The sequence below is a fragment of the Talaromyces amestolkiae genome (assembly GCF_001896365.1).
Source record: "Talaromyces amestolkiae strain CIB chromosome Unknown scaffold1.1, whole genome shotgun sequence".
Classification (NCBI taxonomy): Eukaryota; Fungi; Ascomycota; class Eurotiomycetes; order Eurotiales; family Trichocomaceae; genus Talaromyces; species Talaromyces amestolkiae.
In genome coordinates, this window is record NW_024468037.1 from 2,405,470 (window position 1) to 2,429,250 (window position 23,781).

Consider the following 23,781-nt stretch of genomic DNA (forward strand, 5'->3'; position numbering starts at 1 on the left):
GCTACGCTTTTGAGCTTCACCGTCAAAGATTAAGTCATTTGAAATTTCAACACAGCATACCCTGAAAAGTTGATATGTGATGAAATAACGTGTGAAGTGCATACTTCCGTGATGTGGAGAGAAATACATCATGACTTACCTGTTAGTCTAGGGGCGAGGGCCTCATAATCATGTATGGAGTAGCCAAAATACACCCTTGGTGTGCTTAGGATCGCATAGCAAGCTGTTCGATCCAACATGGTAGGCTGAGCTAACGCTGTTAGACTGTTAGCACCAACAAATAGCGGCAGTGGTCGTCTTTCAAGGGTCAAAACACACCAGGGTCGGAGACTGCATTAGTTGGCTGCAACCATCCCAATGCCACTAAAGTGAAGACGGTGTAGGAACCAGTTGTCTTGCTACATTAGGGCGGGAAACGCTGCCCATGATAGACTAAAATTGGCAGGGTCAAATTGACAAATGAGCGTAGTAAACCCTATCGTCTAAATTGCAGCTGACACCAGTGGGAAAATTATGCAATTGCAAGGTTTGGAGTTAGTCACAACTACCATACGGCGCTTGCAGTATTAGGAATGTCAACAATCGATGATACGAATCACTATATTCTGACTGCCGCCTTCCGGCTGTTGGGTAAATGGTTTAGGTGTAGTTTGTGCTTAATTCAAGAATTCAGAGGTTCGTACATGATGGGCAGATTAGGAATCGTCAGTGACGTGGACGCGTCTACGGTGATGGACTGATGAGATGCATGGTCGACGACTGTCACGATGAGACCAAAGAAGAAATATCAAGTCTGGGCCAAGATAGGACGGAACAATCTAATATCTGCAAGCAGTGAGATTTAAATAGACTTCTGAAATAAACTGGGAAAAGAAAAATCCTTTACTTCGCTGCTTAGGATGATGGACCTGGGTTAGGATGATTTGGAACAATGCAAAGTTATTTCCTCCGCCGGAGTCGTCAAGCACGGTTTGCTTCATCTTTTGGTTGCCTGTGAAGGGCCACGCTATGTGCAAGCTTGGAACTTTCTAATTCAGGAGTCTGAAATAAGCGCCCTCTGCGCTGCCCATCCGAAGCTAATGCGATGACTACGCCATTCAGCATCACAAGTGTCTGCAAAGCGGAGACTGTTGGTCCAATCAGACTCGACCAAGAGAGTTGCGAACCCTTGAACAAATGGCGCTGAGTTCTGTAACCGCTAATGGGCAGCATAGAGCCAGTAGAACGTTATTTATAACAACCCATGTCAGGGGCCAGCAGGCTGGAAGTAGGTCCAAGGTATAATTACCTAGCCAAGCAGCTTTTCGGAGTGCTATATCTACTGAAGCATGTGAACCAAGGTACGAATATTAATGATAACGATACGGCAACTGACACAGTCCCTCTAATACATGCAAGTTCGCTCACAAATCCTTTAACCATGCTGTCTGGAACCACGTCCTCGATTATTTTCTTCTTTTGTTTTTCGTTCTTATTTCAGAGCAGAGTATCACTGGGAAACAACAATTGTACTCCTCATCCTATCTCTGTCAAATTGGGCAATGTGTCTCTCGACAATACGACAGCACGGGGAGTATCTCTCTCGATAGGGGTTCCATCGCAGCCTTTCGCTTTTCTCCCGCAGTGGTATGTAAATCCCTATGCTGTCGTTATCGTGATGAAATGGAATTCCTTACCAATGATATACAGGCCGCTGAACGATACGTTCGTCTACGGATTGGATGGTTACTGTGGAGATGGCTGGTCTGAAGCTGCTTGTCAAACTTTCCGCGGCGGCATATATGATCCGTCCAAGTCATCTACTTATCAAGATGCAACCAATGCACCGCATTTGACCGAAGCCTCGCCGTATCCATCTTTCGACTGGGCTGCAGATAATTTTACCCTCAATCCGAATATTACACTTTCGAATTTTTCCATTGGAATTGCCCGAGCTGATTGGGGAGAGCAAGGGTACCATCCGCAGGTGGCTTTCGGCATGGGCCAGAACTCGACATTGCTCAATACTTTATATGAGTTTGGCCATATAGCATCCCGTTCCTGGGGTATGTACTGGGGCCAAACAGGGGCGACCTCAAGTAAACAGAAGGACGGAAATTTTGTATTTGGGGGATTTGACCAAGCAAAAACTTCAGGTCCTAATTACACCGCGACTCTAGACTTTTCCAGGTCCTCTTGTTCAACTGGAATGCTTGTTGTAATTACAGACATGGTGCTGAATTTTGCAAATGGCACAGATGCGAGCTTATTTGGCGGAGCAGAATCCTCGGCGATGTCGGCTTGTATTGTGCCAGACTATCCAGTTCTGCTCACGCTGCCTTTGGATCCATATTTCTCGGCATTTCAAGACCTTACTGGAACACTCATTACAGACCGATCATTTGGAATTTATTATTATGGGATGCTCTACTCGAACACATCAATCGCGTAAGTATGTTTATTCTATCACAGGGGGACAAATTCACTAATCAGATTCTATAGGTATACCGGCGATTTGACCATTAAGTTCAGCTCTGGACTTTCTGTGCGCATACCAAATGATCAGCTGGTCGTTCCTAATCTGACTATTGACAAATCCACTGGAAGCATTCTTGCCAATGACTCAGCACCAGAGCTGGTTCTCAATTCCATCCAATCAATCAACGCCGACGATCTTCCACAATTGGGCCGACAATTTCTGACGAGCGCGTACCTCATGCTTAACCAAGATGCAAATACTTATACTTTGTGGGAGGCTAATCCGGTTACCAACGAGGACCTAGTCGCTGTCGACCAAGGCGGCACTCCGGTCAGTATATTTTGTACTGCGACTTCCACGAGCACTACATCGCAATTGCCGCAGACGGCAACCACCAATGCAGCACCTTACAACAAAAATAGCGGTGACAAGGAGGACTTGTCCAGCGGGGCAATTGCGGGCGTTGTTGTTGGATGCGTAGCGGGTATGACCTTAGTAGTAACAATGGTGTTCTGCATAATTGCAAAACGCCGGAGAGAAAGAACCAAAGCCAACGATAACGGCATTGCCTTGAAATCCCCTGAAGTTGTTTATAGACAAGGAGGGTCTCCCCTTGAGCTTCATCCAGACTCTTTTGATCCGACAGCTCCACATGAACTCTATGGCAAGCAACAGCCGCAATCTACGCCAGCTTATGAATTGCCATAGTTAGCAATTAGCTGAACTGTACAATCGGGTGATGTATCAACAACGTTCCATAGCATTATTATATGTTGAATATTACGAATGTTTTGTCGTAGTTTACGGAAACTTACAAACAGCAGCAGTAGTTGAATGGTATAGACACGTTTAACATATCCATACTACATATCCGGCCCTGTTTCACCCACAGATCACCGTATATAACCTCAGATAGGGCCTTGATCCCCTGTATTCCCCTATACGTGTTTAATATGTTCACAGCAAAAGAAATCGTGCTGAACCAAGCATCCGCCGTCTGCATTGAAGGACTACGTACTTGGCCTGCTCTATGGACGAAAGGGGTTACATGTTGCCCGTTTACACTCGTTAAAACAGTGGAAGATGGTGGTTGTTGGCGAAAGGTCTGCGCAGCGACGGGGGCTTATCCGCAAATGGGGATTTCGGTCAGGGACGATTTCCAGATGCGGCGACACCTGAAGGTAAATGACTAGTAAAATACTTCCTGTTTAGATAATGGGTTAGATTTTCACTACTATGTTGTATGAGCAAACTTTAGTCTCTGCTACCTTCCGTCTGACTCAGCAGCAGGTGGCTTCATCCGCAGCTCTTGTACCGACCAGGCCTGGGCCTCGCAAGACTGTCCACAGTATTGCACAGACGATATTCCCGGTGGAATCTTCAATTATCTACCGGACGCCGGCGTTTGTGGCCTGCGGGGGAACCAAGTACTGCTGCGAATCTGCCAATGTCACCACATGCGACTGCCAGACTGGGAACGGGGCCTTTTTTCTCGCCGGCTCCATTTCAATTTTCACAACATTTGGTAGCTCAGTGACTACGACCAGCTCGTCGACCTCATCTTCCTCCACCACCTCCTCCATCACTACGACTTCGACCTTGTTATCTTCTACCATTTCCTCCGTGACAAGTTCAGCTTCTCCTGCTCCCGCCGCTGCCTCCGTGACAATATCGACGACTTCGACCATTGCCACGAGCACGAGTACTGCATCATCATCAAGGGGATCAAGCGAGGCAGTAAAAGTCGGCATCGGAGTTGGTGTGCCGCTTGGTATTGCGTTCCTAGTTGTTATTGGAGTGTTTTTATGGCGAGGGCGAAGAAAGACGATGACCTTTTCAAACCAGATTGAGAATAGTAGGCCGCCAAATTATGACAATAAACCGTTAGTATGGAGTATGCCTCATCAGCGGGAGACTTATGAACTACCATATACAGAAAGACCTGAATAGAACGTATATGAATTACCGGAGAGATAATAGGACAGCGGTTGTCTCAACAGGCTGGATTTGAATGAATTCTGTGTATATAGTTGATATAATGAGGTTAGGCTGAAGAAAGAAGGCATATGCATATTTTATATTTACCATTAACGTAGTGATATCTATGCAGCATGCTCTTGCACTTGAAAATCAACAAGATTTCGAGTAGTTTTATTCCCAAGTCTAGAACGAGTTGATAACATGTGCCTTCTAAGAGCTGAAGTATTTCCAAGATTTTTTAAGAAATGTACAGGAAACTCAATATCGGGTATACGACCCTATACATAAATTCGTTCAACATCGCTAAATGACCAGTAAACGTATAGACGCAGTCTCAAAATATGTTCATTTAAGTGAAGTTTCGAGGGTTCTTATGAATCAGGGATTCATATATTGTGTAACAACGACCGTCTCACAATGGTGTTTTTTTCGTCGTCACTCTTTTTGTACTTCCAATTCGGAGACACGAAATCAGTCGGTTCCGTGGGTCTCGGAAATGGGAGTCCCGTGGAAGGGATCCATGACGGTGAGAATGATGGCCACGGTATCGTCGTGGTAGGTGTATAGGTTGAGGAGGGTAATATGGTTGGTATCGGCGCGCTGGATGTGTAGTATGTGGAGCTTACAGCGGGTGTTGATGAAGAGTAACTCATTGGCGTCGAAGTTGGTGAGGCAAGTGTTGTTGATGAAGTTGTTGTTTGTGGGGCGGTAGTCGTTGAAGAAGAAGAAGAAGAAGAAGTACTTTCTGTCACAGTCACGGTCACAGTATTTGTTCTAGTGGGCTCGGGCTGGACTATCGAAATCGCAGTTGTCGCGTCGACTGTGGTTGTAGTAGCCGTAGACACAATGTCCGTCATTGTTATCGTCTGGACAACTGTGTCTGGAGCTGTTGTCGTCCCACTGCCATTCACATTGACGACCGAATATGTAGCTTTTCTTCGCTCGATGAGAGGAGTGTGATGTTCAGTTTCTGCAATTGGCAACGCATACGTTCGGCATGGCAGTGAGATTGCCGCTGAGAGGAAGAGAAGTGTTGTGGAAAAATGCATGATCAAGGAGGTGGGAGTGTTCCCTTCTTGTCTGGGCAACTTCGAAAGCTCCTCTTGTGATCAGATCGTTCTCGTATGAATCGTCAAATCATCAAAGTGTCATAAATAACATTGCAATCTCGACCGTAGAATTGTCATGGAGCATGTCCATGAGAGAAGTCAAAAAGACAAACCTCCAAAGTATCGTGGATGCTGATAAAGTAAAACAAAGATGGCGGGGCTCAGATCTTATCAGTGTGGGGCCGATCGGTGGCTGGGAATGTATCTAATTGGCCAGTCTTGCAGGTACGTCAAAATGAGCCCCTCCCAGCCACATTATTTCGTGTTCCAGCCAATGAAATTTACTGAATTTGGATCCACTTGGATTTAGCTGCATATGTCATTGCACACTCTATAGAAACACTGCATACTCCGTAGTAAGTTTCGATGTTCACTCCGAAGTATCCGAAGTATCCGAAGTATTCGAAGTAAACGAAGTAAACATGCTGGCACAACAGTAGTTTGTCTCCGGTCTCTCCGTGCAATCGTGGTTGGTCTAGACCCGATTATCCAATCTGAGAAGTTTCAAGACACCGCAAAGTTCGTCGCGCATGGACCGTCGTTCATATCTCTGTGGTAGACAGTTGGTTGTAAGGAGTCCTTGAGCTCTGAGTAAGCCATAATCTTAATTAAATTTGATTGTATATTCAACGAATACACAGTACATGCAATCTTACTCGATGTGAATGTTCCTTATGATGTGGTATCACGCCAGCTCGTTCCTTCTCTGTTTGTTGCCCGGGTGCCTGTTACCAGAACTCTTTCTCTTCTCCTACATCTAAATGGCATTTCTTACTTTACACCTACAACTGGACACTCATCATCTCTTCGACTTATGTCATTCAAAACCAGCTACTTCTTGAAAGCAATCACAGCCAACAGCCAAGGTGGGCGACATGACAGGTAACCCCTCTCCCCCTCCTCTTGTCTATTGCTACTCCCCCAGCTAACTTTCTGCAGACCATCCTCCATCAAATACCGCCCAGAACGACAAGACCAATAACGAAAACCCCGATGGTCGCTACGAAGCTCTCGTATCTGCATCGGCAAATATAGTCCTCACCATGCTACATCGTGGCAGATTCCTCGAAGATGAGCTCAAACGTGCACTTGATCATATTCGCACAAGCAATGAGTTTCTTCAAAAGTTTGTGGAATTGCTTGATTCAGTTGACGAGGAGCGATGCGATGGAAAGGAAGGTGTTACGTCCTGGAAGGAAGTTGCTGAGCGCGTCAAGTCTGTTGTGAAGGGTGCTCGTGGACAGGATGATGAGAAAGATGGGTCAATCGTGGTCAATGAGGAGAAGGACGGATTGGATGGTGAACCTTTAGCCGAGTGAGGTGGTAGCTACTGAAGCAGACTGTCCTGTATTATTCAAAATGCAATTGGTAACTAGGCAGGGTTGCAGAAGGCCTTCTAATATGAGATCCTATTGTGTCTCATATGGTAGCTAATGAAACATTGCCAAATCCTCCACTCGAACCAATCCCGACCCCAAACCAGCAGCTGCCCAGCCAGCACAATGCTGATTCGGATTCCAATTAGTAGCGATAACATGCTGCTGCTCATCATAGATCGTGATAGTCAAAACGCCATTGACAACCTTACCACCTTCCACATTTCGCACCAAACTCAAATTTTCCACTTCCAAATCATCCGTGAATCGAGTCGTGTTAGGTGTCTGCTCATCCTTTCCAGCAGCCCACTCGTGTAGGAACCATCTTGTGTGGTAATATGCTTCTTTGGCATGCAGAAACCGGCGAAGCGGGTTGAAGCAAAATATGGAACCCTCAGTACAACCAACCATGACAGATGGATGCCAGCGACTCCCGCTCGCAATAGTTGTTATCGTGCTTGGAATTTTGCCAATCAAAGTAGAAGTATAGAAGCGGCGGGKGGATAGTCCGCGCACAAAGTCATTTTCGTCACTTGACACAAATGCTTGTAGATGAGGATAGTATGAGATTTGCATTGTTCCTAGACGTTGTCTCTGCGTCTCTACTACGTCCTTGACAGTATCGAGGAGAGAAGTAAGCCTTGTATTTCCGTCCATTGATACGGTGGATATGAGGTGGGGATGTTGGGGGTATGCCGATTCGATGTTGGTAAGGTATGTTGAATGAATAGGAACGTAAATATATGGAACAGGTTCGTCCTCTTGACCACCTGGCCTTGGCGTGGTCTGGTACATGGCGATGTTGTACACGGCGACCCAGCCATTTGCGCAACCGACGGCTATGTCGGTAGGCGACAGCCAAGTCATGCAAGTGGAAATTGTTGGCGAGGGTATAGCAGTGAATGCGGCTGACTTGACATGGACTAATACGATATCAATAAGATAACCCGAATCGACCAAATATGAACTCCAGAAACTTACGATACTCTGTGCTTTCCGCATTTTTGTTCACTTTGACATCAAAAACTCTCGTTCGACCATCTGAAAAGACACAGGCGAGTAAACCCAGGTCAGCTCCAACGACTTCTTCATCACGTCGTCTTCGACTAAATCGACACCAATAGATTTTTCTTATATGCCCAAAGTTCATGCAAAGCMCCTGCCGCAATTTCGGCTTGCTATTAACGTTTATCGTCTTGATCATACCATCCTTGCGATCTTCAGCGTCAAAGGACCAAATCTGCACAGCTCCTGGATACGGTGGCGAGGCAGAAAAAGCGCGTGACGCGACTGGTGGTTCAGGCGGATCGTTCTCCTTCTCTTGCTCCGAACTGATTGGTACCGAAACTGCGAGATATTGTGTCAGCCCGTCCTGATTAGGAGCCCATCCCAGTGCCTGAATTTTGCCGGAGAGATTCAAGATCCACCCATAATGATTTTTTCGTCTCGGTCCTGCGGGTATGTCTGATGGTTTATCATCATTTACTGAAGAAGATGAGGTTCCTATTTTCTTTCGCCCCCTGCCCTTCTTGGCAGTGTCGGAAGTTTTCCCCTTCTTATGCGTTTCATCGCGATATTTCCATGCGTCACCGAAATTTAGTGACTCAAGTTGACCTAAATGAGCTGTCGATAAATTCTCGCTCGGACCGTAGATGATCTTATGGCTAGACTTGCTTGGCCTGTGAAGGTATATCTGCTCCGCCCGCTGCTTGCCAATCTTTTCTACTCGTTGCCTCTTTCTAAACGCAGGCCCGTAATTCGCGTCGTAATACCAATCCCATGCTTCTGTAGCTTCGCGCTCCAATTCTTCGGCAGATGTTCCATGCGCGGCTCCAGGACCGAACTCGTCAGCACTTGGAGCGTTTTCTAACGCGTTCCGAGTAGGGAATGTTGCATCAACCCCCAGGGACCACTGAGTCCTAGCGGCCGCTGTGGCGAGTAGGTCGCGGTCATCCGTTCCAAAGGACAACTTGATATGCATTGACTTGCCCACATGCTCGGACGGATTATACGCGCCACGCGTATGCGTGTCAGTTGGTTTGAAAAGGATTGTCCCATCGTCTCTTCTTTGCCTAGCTGCATTACTATTTGGAGTGCGACTACCACGTGCAGTAATAGACAAATTTGAAAGTCTGGCGGCAGCTTTTTTCGATTCTTCAGCATCGGCTTCATCTTCAAAATCATCATCATCGGCTTCTTGTTCTTCTTCCTCCTTCACAATTTCATCCTCTTCATCCTCGTCGTTCTCTTCAGCAGCTACTGCTTCTTCGACAAACTCATCATCCGACTCATCTCGTTGTCGCTTTCTCGATTTCCCCTTTGATTCTTCAGATGCAGAGGGTTTTGCGACGTGCTCCACATCTTCATCATCTTCTAAGCCGATTGCTTCAAATGCATCTTCGGTATAGCTTTTGCGGGTTGCTGCGCGGCGTATTGATCTTCGCGGCGCCATTGTCAATTCATCTCTAGCTTCTTGATGAACTTTAAAATCCCTTCCTGCTATAAGCACTCGTGTCGCTGCTCTCTTCTATACATCTGTTGAAATTGCTTGCAGGAATCAGCAAGATGTATGAAGAAGACGGTTTGCGAGGGGTGATGAATTCGGTTAGCGCATATTTTGATACGAAGATCCAAAATTCGTGTAACGGTATTTACAGCACTTTGTATTATATTGGTAATTTATCAGCCAATCACTATCCAAGCTCTCAACAACGACATCATCGAGAAGACAAGATCAAGAAGACAAAAAGACAAGGTAAGGTGTAAGAATTGAAATATAGAAAGTATCTACAGAAAAATTTCTGAAGTTCACCGCGGAACATATCCCATTCCCCTCCTCCACCACTCCCAAACTCCACGCCTCTTCATAATCGTCCCAAACTCCTTCATCGACTCGACTTCCCTCAAACCCACCTCAACAGAAACCCCCTCCCTCGCTTTTACATTTTCTCCTCCTTCTTCGCCTTGGAAATCCTCAATAATCAGTTGAGCCGGCCTCGTCACCAACTGATAATCCTTATACCGTAATCTCTGCACCGTATTCACCCAAGCAAAAGCATCTTCCTCCCTCCGGGCCTCGACGTACATCACACCGGGACAGCCGCCCGTTCGCAAGAGAACGTAGCAATTGTGCGTATCTGCGGCTTTTTTGAGGCTTGCTATCTTTTTGCGGGAGGTGATGTGGTGTGTGCGGATAAGGGCGTTGAAGAAGTTCATTCATCCAGTGCCTTTATAACCCTGAAGGTATTGGGATATCTAGGAGAATATCCAAGTATAGATGAACGTATTTCAGAACAATGTTTTATGGTTGGGTTGATGTGAAGATCAGTGTATCCAGATACGTAGGTGTGATGTATCTAGTAGATATGGAAAAGGATTTCATGTTGATGATGAGAATGATGAAGATCAGAAGTCTCGGTCCGACTTGATGCCGAGATTGTCAGCTTGCTGAGTGTAACTATACGATTAAGTTGAACCGAGTCAAAGAACGCTAACGAGTGCTACTGTATATTCATTTGATACATGACATAGAAAAACCGATATTACACGCCTGGCCATCGACTACTGCCTCGCCTCCGTCACAACCCCCTCATAATCCCGCGATCGAATATACTCAAGCGTACGCTGGAAATGACGCTTGGGGTTTTCGAGGCTTGGACTCGCTTCCCCATCATTACTTTGTAGATTGGAGTGTATTAGCTCAATCAACCCGTTCAAGTACTTCGTCGTCACTGTTTCGTTTTGTTGATCAAAGTAGTAGACGTATCGATTGAGGATTTCCACGAAAAGTTCCACCGAGACTGCAGTATCCATGCATGCATCAGCCACGCGAAGAGCACGTTGGAGACATTCGAGGACACGTTTCCCATCGCGATATAGCTAGGTGTATGTTAGCTTTTATCAATTTCATGTTACTGACAGCACTCACAGATTTTGGATCTTCTTCTCGTTGCGAATTCTCCACCACCCACCATAAATGACTTGCCAAGTAGACAGCTCGGCATTGGTCTGGCTTTTTCAGCAACTTGCTTCCATGCAAGGCCACCTTGGTGATAAGAGTATCGTAATTCTCCTTCGAGAAACCCCTGGAGTTGTGAAGAGCACTGGCAATGATACAGACAGCTTGGAATTGCGCTCGCGAATCGCTAATAGCGTCCTCATAGATAGTGAAAGCCTGTGCAAAGAACTCATAGCTCACTTCCTCGAAGCCGGTCTGATCAGCAACTTCACCACACATGATAAACAAGCGCAGGGACAAGTCGGCGCATCCAGGACTATTGACTCGCTGATAGAGGTTACTGATACACTGATGCATAAATCGGTGTAACGTTGATGATTGAGACTGCCAGTTGTCGTCGTAATGCTCTCGAGATTTAAGTTGTCGGGCCAAGCGTAACGAGACTGTCACAATCGCCGGAGTCGTATATCTAACCCGTTCGTTACCTTCCGCATAAGCAGTCCTAACGGCTTGCAGAAGCTAAAAAATAGTCAGCATAAAATTTGTTTTTTTTGTTTTTTGTTTTTTGGTAAATGGGGCAGGCGTACCTTGAGTTGTGTATCATTGTCCGGTCCTTTGATAAGATGCACCAGTCTTGCCAACCATCCTTGTTCCTCGATCGTCTCATCCGTTTCTCCCCGTCGCTGAGGATGTACACCAGGATATCCTGCTGGATGAGGCGCTCCCTCTTTGATCAGAACTTTGAGAACTTGAAGAATTCTGTCCAAGTTCTCCGAGCTGATTATAGCAGTCTTGTTTGTGAGAATAATCTTGATAACTTCAGTGGCAACTGCCCTTCGTGTAGGATAGGATTGAGAGGCCAAAAGTGGGATGTAATGTGGCAATGCAAGGCCTGTGAAGATTGAAACGTAGAGTCGGATTGGAGCAAGCAGTAAATTCAACAAATTTTGCTGCGCTGGCGCAGAGTGTAAATCAGCTTGATCCGCATGCTCTGCGACTTTCTGAGTTGCATAATCCAGTACCTGATCAACGTATTCAAGTCGTTCGGGGTAGATGTTCCTGTACTTCATGTTAATCAGGTTTGCGAGTAGGTAGTGTCGACAAACTTACAAAGCAAGGTTGATCAAAGACACGAGTAGAGCAATTGTGTCTTGAATGGGCAAACCTCTCGACTTAATGAGGTTCACAACTTGCTCATAGAAAGTTTCATACAGCTTGGTCTCCGCCGGAGCCTTAACTCCATTCGTGTCTTGCTGTTCAGACGGTTTGGTGCTACTTTCCGCTGCAGCCGCTTCTTCAGGTGCAGCTCCATTTTCCTGAGTCTGTTCAGCACTGGCCTTCTCAGTCTTTTTCTCCTCAGACAATTTGAAGTTCTCCAGCAATCTTGCGACTGCCTCCTCTTCATTTTCTTTCTTCTTCGCCGGGTCGTCTGTTTGTTCTGTGTCCTTGATAGCGTATGAAGAGAGTCGGTCCATAAGACCGATGACTATCTTCTTCATATCAACGTAAGGGTTCAGTCGCGCGATACTAGAGAGTAGTAGGTCCAACGTGTGTAGATGATATTCGTCTGGGAAGACCTTTGTGATAACTTGGACGTGTCAGAAGTTCCTTGCGTGAAGATTTTGAAGATGAACACCCTTCTTCTTACCTTCGAGTAAATACTCCTGCGCCAGAACATCCCGACATTGAACAACCTGCTCCAACAAAGGCGGTAGAATGGTGTTTTTGTACGTATCGAGATCCACCAATTGACTCAATCTGACAATATTGCTTCCGACAAGCAGCTCCAATTCTTTTCGTTCTTGCGTTCTCTTCTCGCGCTCCCGAGAATGACCTTGGTGCTGTAACCGAACCCAAAGCTTGTTCATTTCAACAAAATTGGTCAAGACAAAACTGATCGAGTCCTGTATATTCCCCTGTGGACCATCACCTGTACCTTCGGGAAGATGATCCCTCGCCTGACCGGACAGGTAATACCTCAGAAACAATCCGCGGACGGGATGCTGGACACCTCGACTCATTTCCATCATGTCCTTCATGATCTCCTTGACGGGGGCATCTTCAATTGACATATAGACTGTTCCCACGGTGATCATGAGATACAGACGAGGAATTATGTTGCCGGCATATTGGACGAGTTCGTACAGGTCTGCGAGGTGGTTCACCGGGTGGCTTTCGCGCAGATAGACGGAGAGATGTCGCAATGCATCAAAGACCGCCATGTATAATTCGTAGTATTGTTTCGGTCCTAGACTCGAGGTTCGCAACTCCGAAACAAACGTAGATCTACAGTCATCAATTGAATATGTCAGTGGAATTGGTATCAAACTTGAGATTTGATAGGAAAGCGGCTGCCTGGTCATCTTCAGGGTAAGACGGAGCAGAGCACATACGCGCATTTCAGAGCATCCATGAGCTTGCCAGGTGTTTCGAGGCACTTTCGCATCATATGCGACTGTTGTCGTACCACTCCCAAGGCCTCTTCGAGAAGCCGGCCCTGGTCTTCGGCGGGGGTGGGCGTGGTCGACATGCTGGGAGCTTGCGTGCAGTCAGCACACTCGAGTACCGCACCGGGGGAGATAGTGAGAAAACGGCAAGATCAACAATGTACTCGTCGTAATCGATGCGATATTGACAGGTCGCGCACCAATGTTTGTACAGAGAGCGCAAAAATTGGGGGTTCCGGAGGTGTTGATTCTTACGTTCTGGGGGATTGATCTGGAGTCGGGAAGGAGCACGAGCTGTCCGCCGCTCAGCCACTCACAGCGGCCGCGCTAGTCTGCCCACTATGATATAATCACCCTTACTGCCTTCTGGAACAGACGTTAAACCATTGAATCATTTACAAATTCTATGGAAATCTGAATGCAGATGGTATGGAGGCAGCGTTCATGGAACAACCGCCCCTCATAATGCTTCATTGTTGGTAATCTCGATCAACCGAAACCACCTCTCTCTGGCAGCTACCTACAATACAAATAACCGCAAGCCTGTGCCCTATTGCTCAGACTTGTCTGGTGAGGATAGACGTGATAAAACAGCATCGTAATGGAAGAAAAAATGCGTAAACTAACAGGCGAAGAAAAAAGCATGACCCCACTCGAAAGGACAGAAAAGAAGAACTCCGCAAAGCTGATGGCATGATGCTGCGTTAAATAGACACAAAAAGGAGGTTATGATGCGTCCAAGAAAGGCCCTTACGGCAAAGGAGATAGTATAAGGCAACCCTAAAGTAGACCCAATAGAGGTGAGGGCTCGAGACCTATAGATATAGAAAAAACGTGAGACCTAACACCTGGGTGCTTTTGGCGACTTGGCGTCAGCTCGCGAATGCGAGGGAATAAGAACTGAATAGCGACTGGCTAGAAAGTCGTTGGAGATGAGTATTGGCGGACGCCAGGTGCCCCAAAAGGCGCTGGCATGCTGCTTGCAGGAACGGGGCTTCCAATGTCCCCCGGCACAAAGCTACCACGGTGGCTGGACAGAGGGCTGGTGCTGTCTGGTTCGAACTTGACATAACGGTTTCCACTTCCATCTTCTTGAACGGCGAATGATCCGCCTCCGTTCTGTGAGCTTCCTTCCGTATCACAGATGTCCATCATTTCATCCAGTGTAATGGCTGGATCATTGGGAGACTTCAGTTGTTCAACTTGGTCGAGAAGACGATTGACTTCGTAGAATCCAGGAGCAAATTCTGAAGAAGCGGTTGAGCTTAGGTGCTTGATTGCCTGGATGACCAAAAGACGAATTGCCACAGGTCGAGATGCGTGGGTACGATGAGGACCGCCAGAGCCGAAAGGTCGATTGGGCCAAGAGGAACCTAATTCAATGTTAGCATTTATGCAGCATGAACTCATAAACGTGGAACATACCAGCTGCCACGTTCCAAGACGTTGGGAACGGCACGCCAAACGGACTATGGGTGGCCCATGAGCTGTTTCCTTGTCCAGAAAAGCTAGGGTGTTTTGCTGCTAGAGGACGCATGTCAGTGCAACTGTTCATAATTTTAATATCATTGAGAGCAAAAGGACTCACGACTTAACGGGTCCGGAAACGGTGGTGCGCCGAAACTTGCACGAGACAGTCCAAATCCGCTTGGGATTGGAGCTCCCGGTAGAGATTGCGACATGTGCGTAGAGAATGGCACATCCGAATCATCAAGCAATGCGCTACTACCCAGCTGAGCACTCAAGCTATCGACATCTGAATCTCCTTTCTGAGGACTCGAAGGCCGTTTGATCGGTGTCGGGCGAGAAATCGGCGCATTCTTGGGTTGGCCATCAACTGGTGGTCTATCATACGATCCAGAGGCTTGACGAGAGTGTGCAATAGGTCTTCCAGTCAGCTGAACAGTCGACATCACACCAGAGCCAGGTGCCTGGCTGCTGAACGCTATGTGACCTGGGTCTAGAGGGAATCCGCGATTTGGGATAGGCATTGGACGAGTACCACCGATTCCTGGCGGTAGGAGGACTCCATTTGGTGCGGGAAACCCTCTGTACTGCCCACCGATAGGCCCAGAATGGGGAGGATACATTGCCATGTTCTCGTTGCCCATGGGTCGCGTCGCTAATCCAGGCATTCCAGGAGGAGGATGAGCAGGCAGTCCGTTGACGGGTGGATAACCTGGAGGATGAGATCTACCAGCACCACCCATTGGCGAAAGAGGCGCTGAAGGTTGTGGATGGKGTAGGAGAGGTTGTTGTGGGAGACCGATCTTGCCTGATGAACTGAGAGGAGTGCTTGACGGCTGCGATAAAGGCAAGCTCTGCGGCGAGATGGAGGAAAGGGGCTCAGGACCACTGGTGGCTTGAGATCGTGGAGACGACGCGTATGATCCTTGCTGCGATGGCTGACGAGGGCGAGCAGGAGTTGAAGCTTTGTGGATGATAGGTGTCGCGACTTGAAAATGAGGGGAACTGGCAACGGGCGCAACTTGTGGGCTTGGAAACACAGGTGGGACAAACCCAACCGCAGTAGGCTGTGATGCTCGTTTGGGGCCAGCCACTGTAGGCTGCGATGAGGATTGTGATTGACTACGCTGCTTGCCAGTGCCTTGCTCCTCACGAAGCTTGCGATCCTGTTCCTCTTTGGCCTTTCTATCTTTCAATTCCCTCTCTTTTGCTTCCCGTTCTTCCTTTTCTTTCCGTTTAGCATCCTCACGCTTTTTTCGTTCCTTTTCCTTCTGCTCTCTTTGTTTGCGCTCAATCTCGGCTTGACGCTCACGTTCGTCCTGAAGGCGTTTCTGTTTTTCAGCTTCCTTGCGTAGACGCTCCTCCTCTTGGGCTTTTTTCTCGGCCTCTTTCTTTTTCCGTAACTCCTCCTTCTTCCGTTTCTGTTCCTCTAGCTTCTTTACTTCGAGAGCACGAGCTGCAGCTTCTTCGGCAGCTTTCTCAGCTTCCTTTCGAGCTTTCTCTTCCTCCCGAGCTTGTTTCTGTTGCTTCTTCCTATCTTTCTTCTTTTGGGCCTCGCGAGCTTTCTTTGCTGATCGCTGTTCGTTTAGTGTTTGCTCCTCCATCAGTTCCTGAAGTAGCAACTCCTGCCGTTGCTGAGCGACTTTTTCCCGATACGCTGTTAACACCCGTTGCTCAAACATTCGTGCGGCAAATATTTGAAACATTCGCCGTCCTTCCTCCATGCGTTGTTCCTCGGTCATGGTATCCTTACACATCAAATCAGTATATTTTTTTCCCTTGGGACGCTTAACCTTGCGCGACTAACCATTTCATCGTCCTCATAGTCTTCCTCCTCCTGACTGTCATAATCTTCCTCTTCTTCGTCATCGTAATCGTCTTCGTCCAGGGGTCCATGATTATGTCCTGCGTGGTAAGATTGATGTGCGGCTACCATTCCATATTGCGTGTCTTCCTCGCGCTGCATTCGACGCTCGGCTAGTTGTTCCATCATGTCGATGAAATGTTTCCCATCGTTCTTGAGAAGGTCATCGGCGACAGTCAAGATTCCGTCTAGCAGAAAATTAGATGAGTCATGGGAAATACAGGTTGAGAAAAGACAAGAATTGTAACAAACCTTTTACGGTGAGACTATTCCCAAAGGCAAAAAAATCCGCACGTTCACCATGACTGTCGTCATCTAATTCGTCGTCGCTGTACGGCTCTTCATCATCGTCCTCTTCGTCGTAGTCATCTTCCAAGTCATCTTCATCTTCTGGTATTTCATGCACTCGGCCATGGTGATGGTGATGGTGATGATGGTCATGGTCGTGGTCGTGGTCATGGTCATGATCATGATCGTGGTCGTGGTCGTGGTCGTGATCGTGATCGTGATCGTGGTAATGATCGTGGTGATCATGTTCATGGTCATGGTCGTGGTCGTGGTCGTGATCGTGATCGTGATCGTGGTCATGGTCATGGTCATGGTAATGATCATGGTGGTGATCGTGGTGATGATCATGGTGGTGATCGTGGTGATGATCATGAATGTGCGAATGCGAGTGGGAGTGGGAATGCGAATGGGAGTGCGAATGGTGCGAGTGATGTGCATGCGAATGTCTATGCGCATGACGGTTGAGGGCGTGGAGGTTGCGATGGTATAGTCGTGGCGGAGGAACGATAGGGGCGCCGTTTTCGAAAGTGCCCTGGTTGGTGTTGGCATATTGTTCGAGCTCCTCATAGTAAGCATCGTACAGTACCTCCAGCTCCTCTTCTATTGCCGTCCGCTTTCGCCCACAAACAGTGCAGCTACACGAATGCTTTTGTTGTTCCTTCATTTTCTTCAGCACAGCATCCTTTTCAACCTTGACCAGGGCCCTTCGCTCATCTTCGCCAAGCTCAAGCCAGAATTTCTTGATATTCTCCCGTTCCTCTTGAGTAGATGTATTCCATATGCGGTCCTTGGGTTTTTTTATTGTTTGATTACTCGGCATGGATTGTAGTTGGGGCTGTGATCGACCTCCTGTCGCAGAGGGTGCAGAAAGAGACGTCGAACTTTCCTCGGCTAATTTCTGAGAAGTGGATGGAGTCTTGGATTTTTTCTTCTTTTTCGATTTGGACGTTGTTGTCGTTCCGTTTCCATTGGTCATGGGCCCAGAATGGTCATGTGTGTCGTCTTCATCGTCAATCTCATCTTGGTCATAGACGTCCCCATCGTCCGCGTCGGACTGGTCTTTGTTGCTATAGTGCATCTGATCTGATGGATTTGTCGAATTGTCAGCACTGTGGTCTTGTTGCTCGGCGGCAAGTTTAGCGGCCTGCTTCTGTCGCCTCTTTTGTTTCTTACGATTCACTGTCGGCGCCATGGTGTCTGATTCGGGTCTGCTGCTATTCTCGCTGGCCGAACGATCTAGTTGCACTGGCACCGAGGCTGCCGTTGTTCGCACAGCTGACGGCTGCTTCGTTTTCGAAGTCGCTGGGGCTTGGGTGGCAGCTGGTGGTCGGTGAAAGGCGGCAGACATGCCGCTTTCTCTGATATGCAGTTAACCTAGACGCAGTGTCTGATGTACATGAAAAAAGACGCTATTCTTTCCCAGAAAAAAACTTGGCCGGGCGATGAAGATGCTGATTCGTCGTCAGATGGTACTTAAGAAAGCGTAGACTGTGGTTGGTCGAGGTGAGGATGTAACAAAGGTCGTCGGTGGTGGAGGGGAAGATTCTCCAAGCCGCGGGCGGGTTGCGGACAAAAGCAGCTGGCCGCGAAAGGGTTGAGATTCAAATTGTGGTGATAGAGAACAGACTGCCGAGATCTGGTCAATCACAGGTTGATGGTAGTCGTGGAAGGAGGAGGAAGAGTGCCAGAGTGACAGAGCTCTTTCGTGAACGATTGCAGAGGATGGAGACAGAGATGAGATCAAATGGGATGGTTGGTTTGGCGCGGGCCCTGACCTTCCTGGCCTTCTGGCTGGTCCAAGTGCCGCCCGCCGCTGGGCACAAAAGCGGGCTGCCTTAGGCGCCGCAAGCGAGCTTTATCTAGAACATATACAGTACGGAGTGCTATGGCAATTTCTTTGCAGAGGATGGACTTGATATTGACCGATGGTTTGTCAAACTCTAGTAACTATAGTTCGGTTGAATTCTCTAGCACTCGATATCATAGAATACTTTAGTGCTGATGCAGTTTTCACGGGGCTACCCAGGTACCCAATTATTGCGATAGTCTCGCCGTCACTATGCTTGCGGAATTGACTTTGGCAAGTGAGTCAATTTATTGCAGCTCAACAAGATATCATTGTAAATAAATCATAGACGATGAGGAGATGAATGCACTTCGTAGTATCACATAAACTATTACGATGTGCGTTCGCTAAATAATGTCCAGAAAGAAGGAGCAGACCCAGAGGAAACTCAAGAAAAACATCAAAAATCTCACCAGCACAGAGCTCAGTCCTTCCCACCTCCACATCAAAAGTCAAATGTCTCTTCGAACTGTCTAGTCAAACCCGCCAACCTACCTGAGACATCTCGCTGTTCCTCGACCCTGCGGCCGCTCGGATTGGTGAGGCAGCATAGCCCCCGGTMCCCGCCGATGTGAACGTTACAGGGGGCTCAAAAGGTAGAATCCAAGTGGATTTTGACGCTGTTTACTCCATCCATACTTCGAGCCGATCGACAGCGTACCTGAATTTCGAGGATATCCAGCTCATTAAGACCATCCGGTGTCTTAGAATCCTCGTCGTTTCCCCCTCCGTGCCTGCCCTTGTCTCAATTGTCTCATCGAAACGATTACTCATTCTGTCTAATACAAGCAATCGACCGACGAGGCGCGGTTCGTGGTTCAGCCAGCCAGTCGTGAAATGCCATCATAGTCAGTTGCGATATTTTATCGACAGTCCTCTAGTCATCAGGAAGTGTTGAATTTCCCCGTGTTGCAAGCTGTATACGCCCCGAACTTATTATATCTACCACTCGAGCTCCTCCTCATCTCGCCGGGCGTCTACTCATTTGATCCACGAAAACGACCGTTTGCTACTCTCTGCACTATGGCTCAACAACCGACGGATAATGTTATGCGAAGGTACGTTTACCTGATGGAATGTTGTGTTGTTCTATAGTCAGCTCGTGTGGAGTAGAGGGGTTCTTGGTCGCATACATTAGGAGGAAAACATATTTGAATCTGGAGCTGACGCTTTCGCATAGGAAATTGGTGATTATAGGTGATGGTGCTTGTGGAAAGACCAGTTTGCTCAGTGTGTTTACTCTTGGTTATTTCCCAACAGTGAGTGGTTCAACATTGCTTAAGTTAATCATTCCATACTGACTTCTTATAGCACTACGTTAGTAGCCATTATCGTCACTACTCTACGTCCAGCTAATCCGCCTAGGTGCCCACCGTTTTTGAAAACTACGTTACCGATTGCCGAGTCGATGGCAGATCAGTGCAACTAGCATTATGGGATACGGCCGGTCAGGAAGACTACGAACGACTACGACCTTTAGCATATTCCAAAGCCCACGTCTTGCTGATAGGATTCGCCGTCGACACACCGGACTCGTTAGATAACGTCAAGACCAAAGTATGCCTTTTCTCCACAACTGCGTTCGATTTCCATGCAACTAACTCGCCATAGTGGATCGAAGAAGCTAACGAACGATGTCCCGACGTCCCAATCATCCTAGTCGGCCTAAAGAAAGATCTCCGCGACGACCCCGTGGCCATTGAAGAAATGAGGAAGAAATCACTCCGATTTCTCACCCCCAAAGAAGGCAGTGAAACCGCCGCGCAGATTGGAGCTCGCAAATATCTCGAATGCTCCTCGTTAACGGGAGAAGGCGTGGACGACGTTTTCGAAGCTGCGACCCGAGCGGCGCTTTTATCATTTGAGAAGGAGCGAAATGGGTGCTGCGTTATTCTATAATTGCGACTTCCATGCTTTATGTTTTGTGACGAGCCGCTGCTAGTGTTGCCATTGTCAATCTGAGTTGACTCAAAAGACTGGATACCATGCCAGATTTGCATCTACGGCGTTCATGTATTGTGTTCTGTTCTATCTGCAGGCGCTTTCTATTTCTTTTTCAAGTCATTATTCCCTTTCAATCTATCTTCTTTTTCTCTTTCGTACCTGAAAATATTGATCGACTGTTTTGTTATTGTACGTATTGAATTGAGCAAAAACTTTTCATCCAAAGGACTTCTTCGAAAGGTAGATGTTTTGACATATTGTACACTTGTATATATACAGAAACAAACGAAAAACGAGTTTTAAACTGTAGGCCCATTCACCAAACAATCAATCTTTCACCAACTCCAAACGAAAGGAATCGATCACATCCTCTTCCACCCATGATTCCACCCTTCCCTACCGGGACTATCAGTCTGCAGCCTCGCATACTCAATCGGAAACAGATCCGTGAAAACACCTTTCTTATTCATGGACACTCGGAAAAGCTTCGCGCCTCTTTCGCCGCAGCTAGTGCGCAGCTCTTCGCATGCAGCGGACATGGCTTGTTGTTGGCGGTAGAGTTCGGTCTCCTGTTGAGTGCGCAGATTCGCTTGGTAGAGTTGCCAGGCGCGGTGGATGGTCCAGTGGCGTAGGTAACGGTTGCGTGAGAAGCGGAGGGGGCGAGGTGTGAGAGGGTGGTAGAGGAAGTATCTTATTAATGCTGTTTAGCACGTTAGCATTCATACGAATAGTTTTGCTAGGTGCAGAAAGATTAAGCAGGTGGTCGTACTGATACGCCTGTCAGGTTTGTATGCTGATTTCCGTTTCGCAAGCGATGGCGTCGTGGAGAACGATGATGTTTGCTGTGAGTTTTTCGCTGAGAGGGTTTGTAGAATTGTCGATGTTGATGGTGTTACTTGTGGTCTTGTGATTGGGATCCGGAAGACGTTGGCTAGCGAGGCTAGGATTGGGGAGTGAGGTCGCATTGTGAATTGGGTTTTATACTGTCAATCGGGTTGCTGTGCTGTTTCCCTGTCCGGCTCTAGCCAATCAATCCTGTCCGTATGTTAGATGATCTGGTTGTGGTTGTGATGTTTGACTTGTTGATAGAATACGGAGCAAAAATAATTGGCTTTTCCGCTCTAACTAAGCGCGCGGCTAATTCCTGCCGCCAGCATTGGTCATTTTGTACTCTACGCTGAACGCTCTACGCCGAATCTCTCTACCATCTTCATCTTCAAATTCGTAAGAATGTATGTACAAATAATTAGCATGCCTGAGTCGAGTTTTATGCCATGCACCCATCCATAGAAATAAGCCCAAATTCATCACACCATAATCGTCAGTTCCTTCAGCATGCAAAGAGTATGTCTATCATACAACCTTCTTCTTCTGCCGATCATAATTCAACACTCGTCTCTTGCGATGCGTCTGTGCCAGTCGCCATCGACAATAGAGCACCAATGCATCCTTCAAAAGGACAAAAAGGCMCCCGCCGACTACGCTGCGGCCCCATCGACTCTGTAAGAGTCCTGCTCTCCCTGATGCGAATGCTGATTGTGGTGCTGTCCATGATTTTGGTAAAGCCAGTTTTAAGAGCCCACCCATTCCAGCTGAGATCGCAGGGAAGAGCAGTGCACCGAGGACTGTGTCCGCAAGGTTGCTCGTGTCGTGGATGAGTTCTTGACGACGTCGACCGAGTATTTGCTGTTCTGGATCTTGTTGTCCATTTTGCACTCCTGCTTGGCCATCTTGGTCTGCTTGCTGGCCCACGTTGTTGGGATCCGGTGCGTTGACAGGCTCATCAATATTCTGCCGGTCATCATCCATCCCAATTTGTAATTCCAGGTCAATCTCCATCAGTATTCCTCCGTTTCCGCCGATGCCTAAAGCTGCTCTTTGATCTCCTCTTTGCTGGTCCCCCTGCTGTCCTTCCTCCTCGCCACGACGAGGCTGCACCTCGGCAATCCATTTTCGCTCCAATTTCCCAAATACTCTCTCATAAACAGCACTATAGATACTCTTCACGTAAGGTAGAGCCGCGAATGTCATCGTAGCACTTGGTGGCCAGAGGGTACCCTGGGGCTCGAATCCCGTTGGGTTATGAGTTGCAAAGAATAAAACTGGTATAGCTGGTAGTACACCGTCTGCCCACGACATGCGAGAAAAGATGAGCACGATAGGGATAAAAGGAATGCCCACGTTTCGGACAGGACTCCATGCGTCGTCAACGCCACGGTCAAATATGTGATGCACTTCATCTGAGCCAAATACCAGATGCATGGAGTAAACCCCATGCGCACAACAACCGGCCCATATAGTCCCAGCAAATGTAAACACTAGTCCCGGTATAACCAATTTCCCGGCAAGTTTCTCACAGGCCCGAACGATATCAACAACGTAGCTCCGAGGGCGAGATATGACGATTTTGGATTTGCACTGCGGACATTGTAGCCGTACATCGCCTCTGTTCTGCCTGCGTGTTCGCGGACTCTCGAGTTCAGCTAACCAGTCTAAAAGACACGCTTCATGTGCAGTCAAGGCGCAGGGACAAGGCGACCGCCACTCGGAACTATGCGGCAAATCTTCCGTCTCGTCGCTATAACAGATCCAGCATTTCCTGGGCTCTTCCTCTGTTGTCGTCTGTTCGGCTATTTGGCTCCTTTTTTCGTCTTGGTGTTGGCTATCGGTTTTATTTTGATGCGGTAAGTCTCGTGGTGGCGAAGGCGAGGATGAACCGAAGCGTACGGAGGATGGATTATTGAGGAAAACTGAATCTGGTTCGTGGTTTACTGTTTCTGGGTCTCTGTTATCATCTTGTAGACTTGATTCTCTCGAGTCGTATGTGCTCGATGAATCATTATGTTGTGAGTATCGTCGTCGACTGGACGTCGTCTGTCGCGGGGGAAGCGATGCCATAGTGGTGACTGTATGAGGGAAGAAGGACGATGCGAGAAACGGCTGTTCGACGTGGCTAGTATCAGATATTCATGATCAATGGATATAAATAATTACAAGTAATAGTGCTAACGATCTCAATAGAACAATATCGATAAGTTGGTGAA

The 23,781-nt window shown here is 47.6% G+C and overlaps 10 protein-coding genes across 10 annotated transcripts; 3 read left to right on the plus strand and 7 right to left on the minus strand.

Annotated features, from left to right (window-relative positions):
* Positions 1–1,420: 1,420 nt before the first annotated feature.
* BHQ10_000794 (uncharacterized protein) lies at positions 1,421–3,166 on the plus strand (the record flags this gene model as incomplete). The annotated part of the gene is made up of 3 exons (XM_040880690.1): positions 1,421–1,626; positions 1,690–2,427; positions 2,482–3,166. 3 exons carry the CDS (start codon positions 1,421–1,423, stop codon positions 3,164–3,166), a joined length of 1,629 nt encoding a protein of 542 aa, XP_040729299.1.
* Positions 3,167–3,846: 680 nt separating this feature from the next.
* BHQ10_000795 (uncharacterized protein) lies at positions 3,847–4,209 on the minus strand (the record flags this gene model as incomplete). Its single annotated transcript, XM_040880701.1, has 1 exon — positions 3,847–4,209. One exon carries the CDS (start codon positions 4,207–4,209, stop codon positions 3,847–3,849), a length of 363 nt encoding a protein of 120 aa, XP_040729300.1.
* A 700-nt stretch (positions 4,210–4,909) lies between these two features.
* BHQ10_000796 (uncharacterized protein) lies at positions 4,910–5,487 on the minus strand (the record flags this gene model as incomplete). The annotated part of the gene is made up of 2 exons (XM_040880712.1): positions 4,910–5,183; positions 5,429–5,487. 2 exons carry the CDS (start codon positions 5,485–5,487, stop codon positions 4,910–4,912), a joined length of 333 nt encoding a protein of 110 aa, XP_040729301.1.
* Positions 5,488–6,361: 874 nt separating this feature from the next.
* BHQ10_000797 (uncharacterized protein) lies at positions 6,362–6,866 on the plus strand (the record flags this gene model as incomplete). The annotated part of the gene is made up of 2 exons (XM_040880723.1): positions 6,362–6,413; positions 6,487–6,866. The coding sequence occupies 2 exons, from the start codon at positions 6,362–6,364 to the stop codon at positions 6,864–6,866; spliced, it is 432 nt and encodes a 143-aa protein (XP_040729302.1).
* Positions 6,867–6,977: 111 nt separating this feature from the next.
* On the minus strand, positions 6,978–9,375 carry BHQ10_000798 (uncharacterized protein; the record flags this gene model as incomplete). Its single annotated transcript, XM_040880734.1, has 2 exons — positions 6,978–7,846; positions 7,905–9,375. The coding sequence occupies 2 exons, from the start codon at positions 9,373–9,375 to the stop codon at positions 6,978–6,980; spliced, it is 2,340 nt and encodes a 779-aa protein (XP_040729303.1).
* Positions 9,376–10,484: 1,109 nt separating this feature from the next.
* Positions 10,485–13,411, minus strand: BHQ10_000799 (uncharacterized protein; the record flags this gene model as incomplete). The annotated part of the gene is made up of 6 exons (XM_040880745.1): positions 10,485–10,802; positions 10,852–11,400; positions 11,469–11,940; positions 11,992–12,469; positions 12,530–13,167; positions 13,275–13,411. 6 exons carry the CDS (start codon positions 13,409–13,411, stop codon positions 10,485–10,487), a joined length of 2,592 nt encoding a protein of 863 aa, XP_040729304.1.
* Positions 13,412–14,243: 832 nt separating this feature from the next.
* BHQ10_000800 (uncharacterized protein) lies at positions 14,244–18,295 on the minus strand (the record flags this gene model as incomplete). The annotated part of the gene is made up of 5 exons (XM_040880758.1): positions 14,244–14,701; positions 14,754–14,852; positions 14,917–16,543; positions 16,603–16,847; positions 16,912–18,295. 5 exons carry the CDS (start codon positions 18,293–18,295, stop codon positions 14,244–14,246), a joined length of 3,813 nt encoding a protein of 1,270 aa, XP_040729305.1.
* Positions 18,296–19,816: 1,521 nt separating this feature from the next.
* BHQ10_000801 (uncharacterized protein) lies at positions 19,817–20,692 on the plus strand (the record flags this gene model as incomplete). Its single annotated transcript, XM_040880769.1, has 5 exons — positions 19,817–19,851; positions 19,974–20,052; positions 20,105–20,110; positions 20,159–20,350; positions 20,405–20,692. 5 exons carry the CDS (start codon positions 19,817–19,819, stop codon positions 20,690–20,692), a joined length of 600 nt encoding a protein of 199 aa, XP_040729306.1.
* A 407-nt stretch (positions 20,693–21,099) lies between these two features.
* Positions 21,100–21,702, minus strand: BHQ10_000802 (uncharacterized protein; the record flags this gene model as incomplete). The annotated part of the gene is made up of 2 exons (XM_040880780.1): positions 21,100–21,437; positions 21,507–21,702. The coding sequence occupies 2 exons, from the start codon at positions 21,700–21,702 to the stop codon at positions 21,100–21,102; spliced, it is 534 nt and encodes a 177-aa protein (XP_040729307.1).
* A 388-nt stretch (positions 21,703–22,090) lies between these two features.
* BHQ10_000803 (uncharacterized protein) lies at positions 22,091–22,999 on the minus strand (the record flags this gene model as incomplete). The annotated part of the gene is made up of 1 exon (XM_040880791.1): positions 22,091–22,999. The coding sequence occupies one exon, from the start codon at positions 22,997–22,999 to the stop codon at positions 22,091–22,093; it is 909 nt and encodes a 302-aa protein (XP_040729308.1).
* Positions 23,000–23,781: the final 782 nt, after the last annotated feature.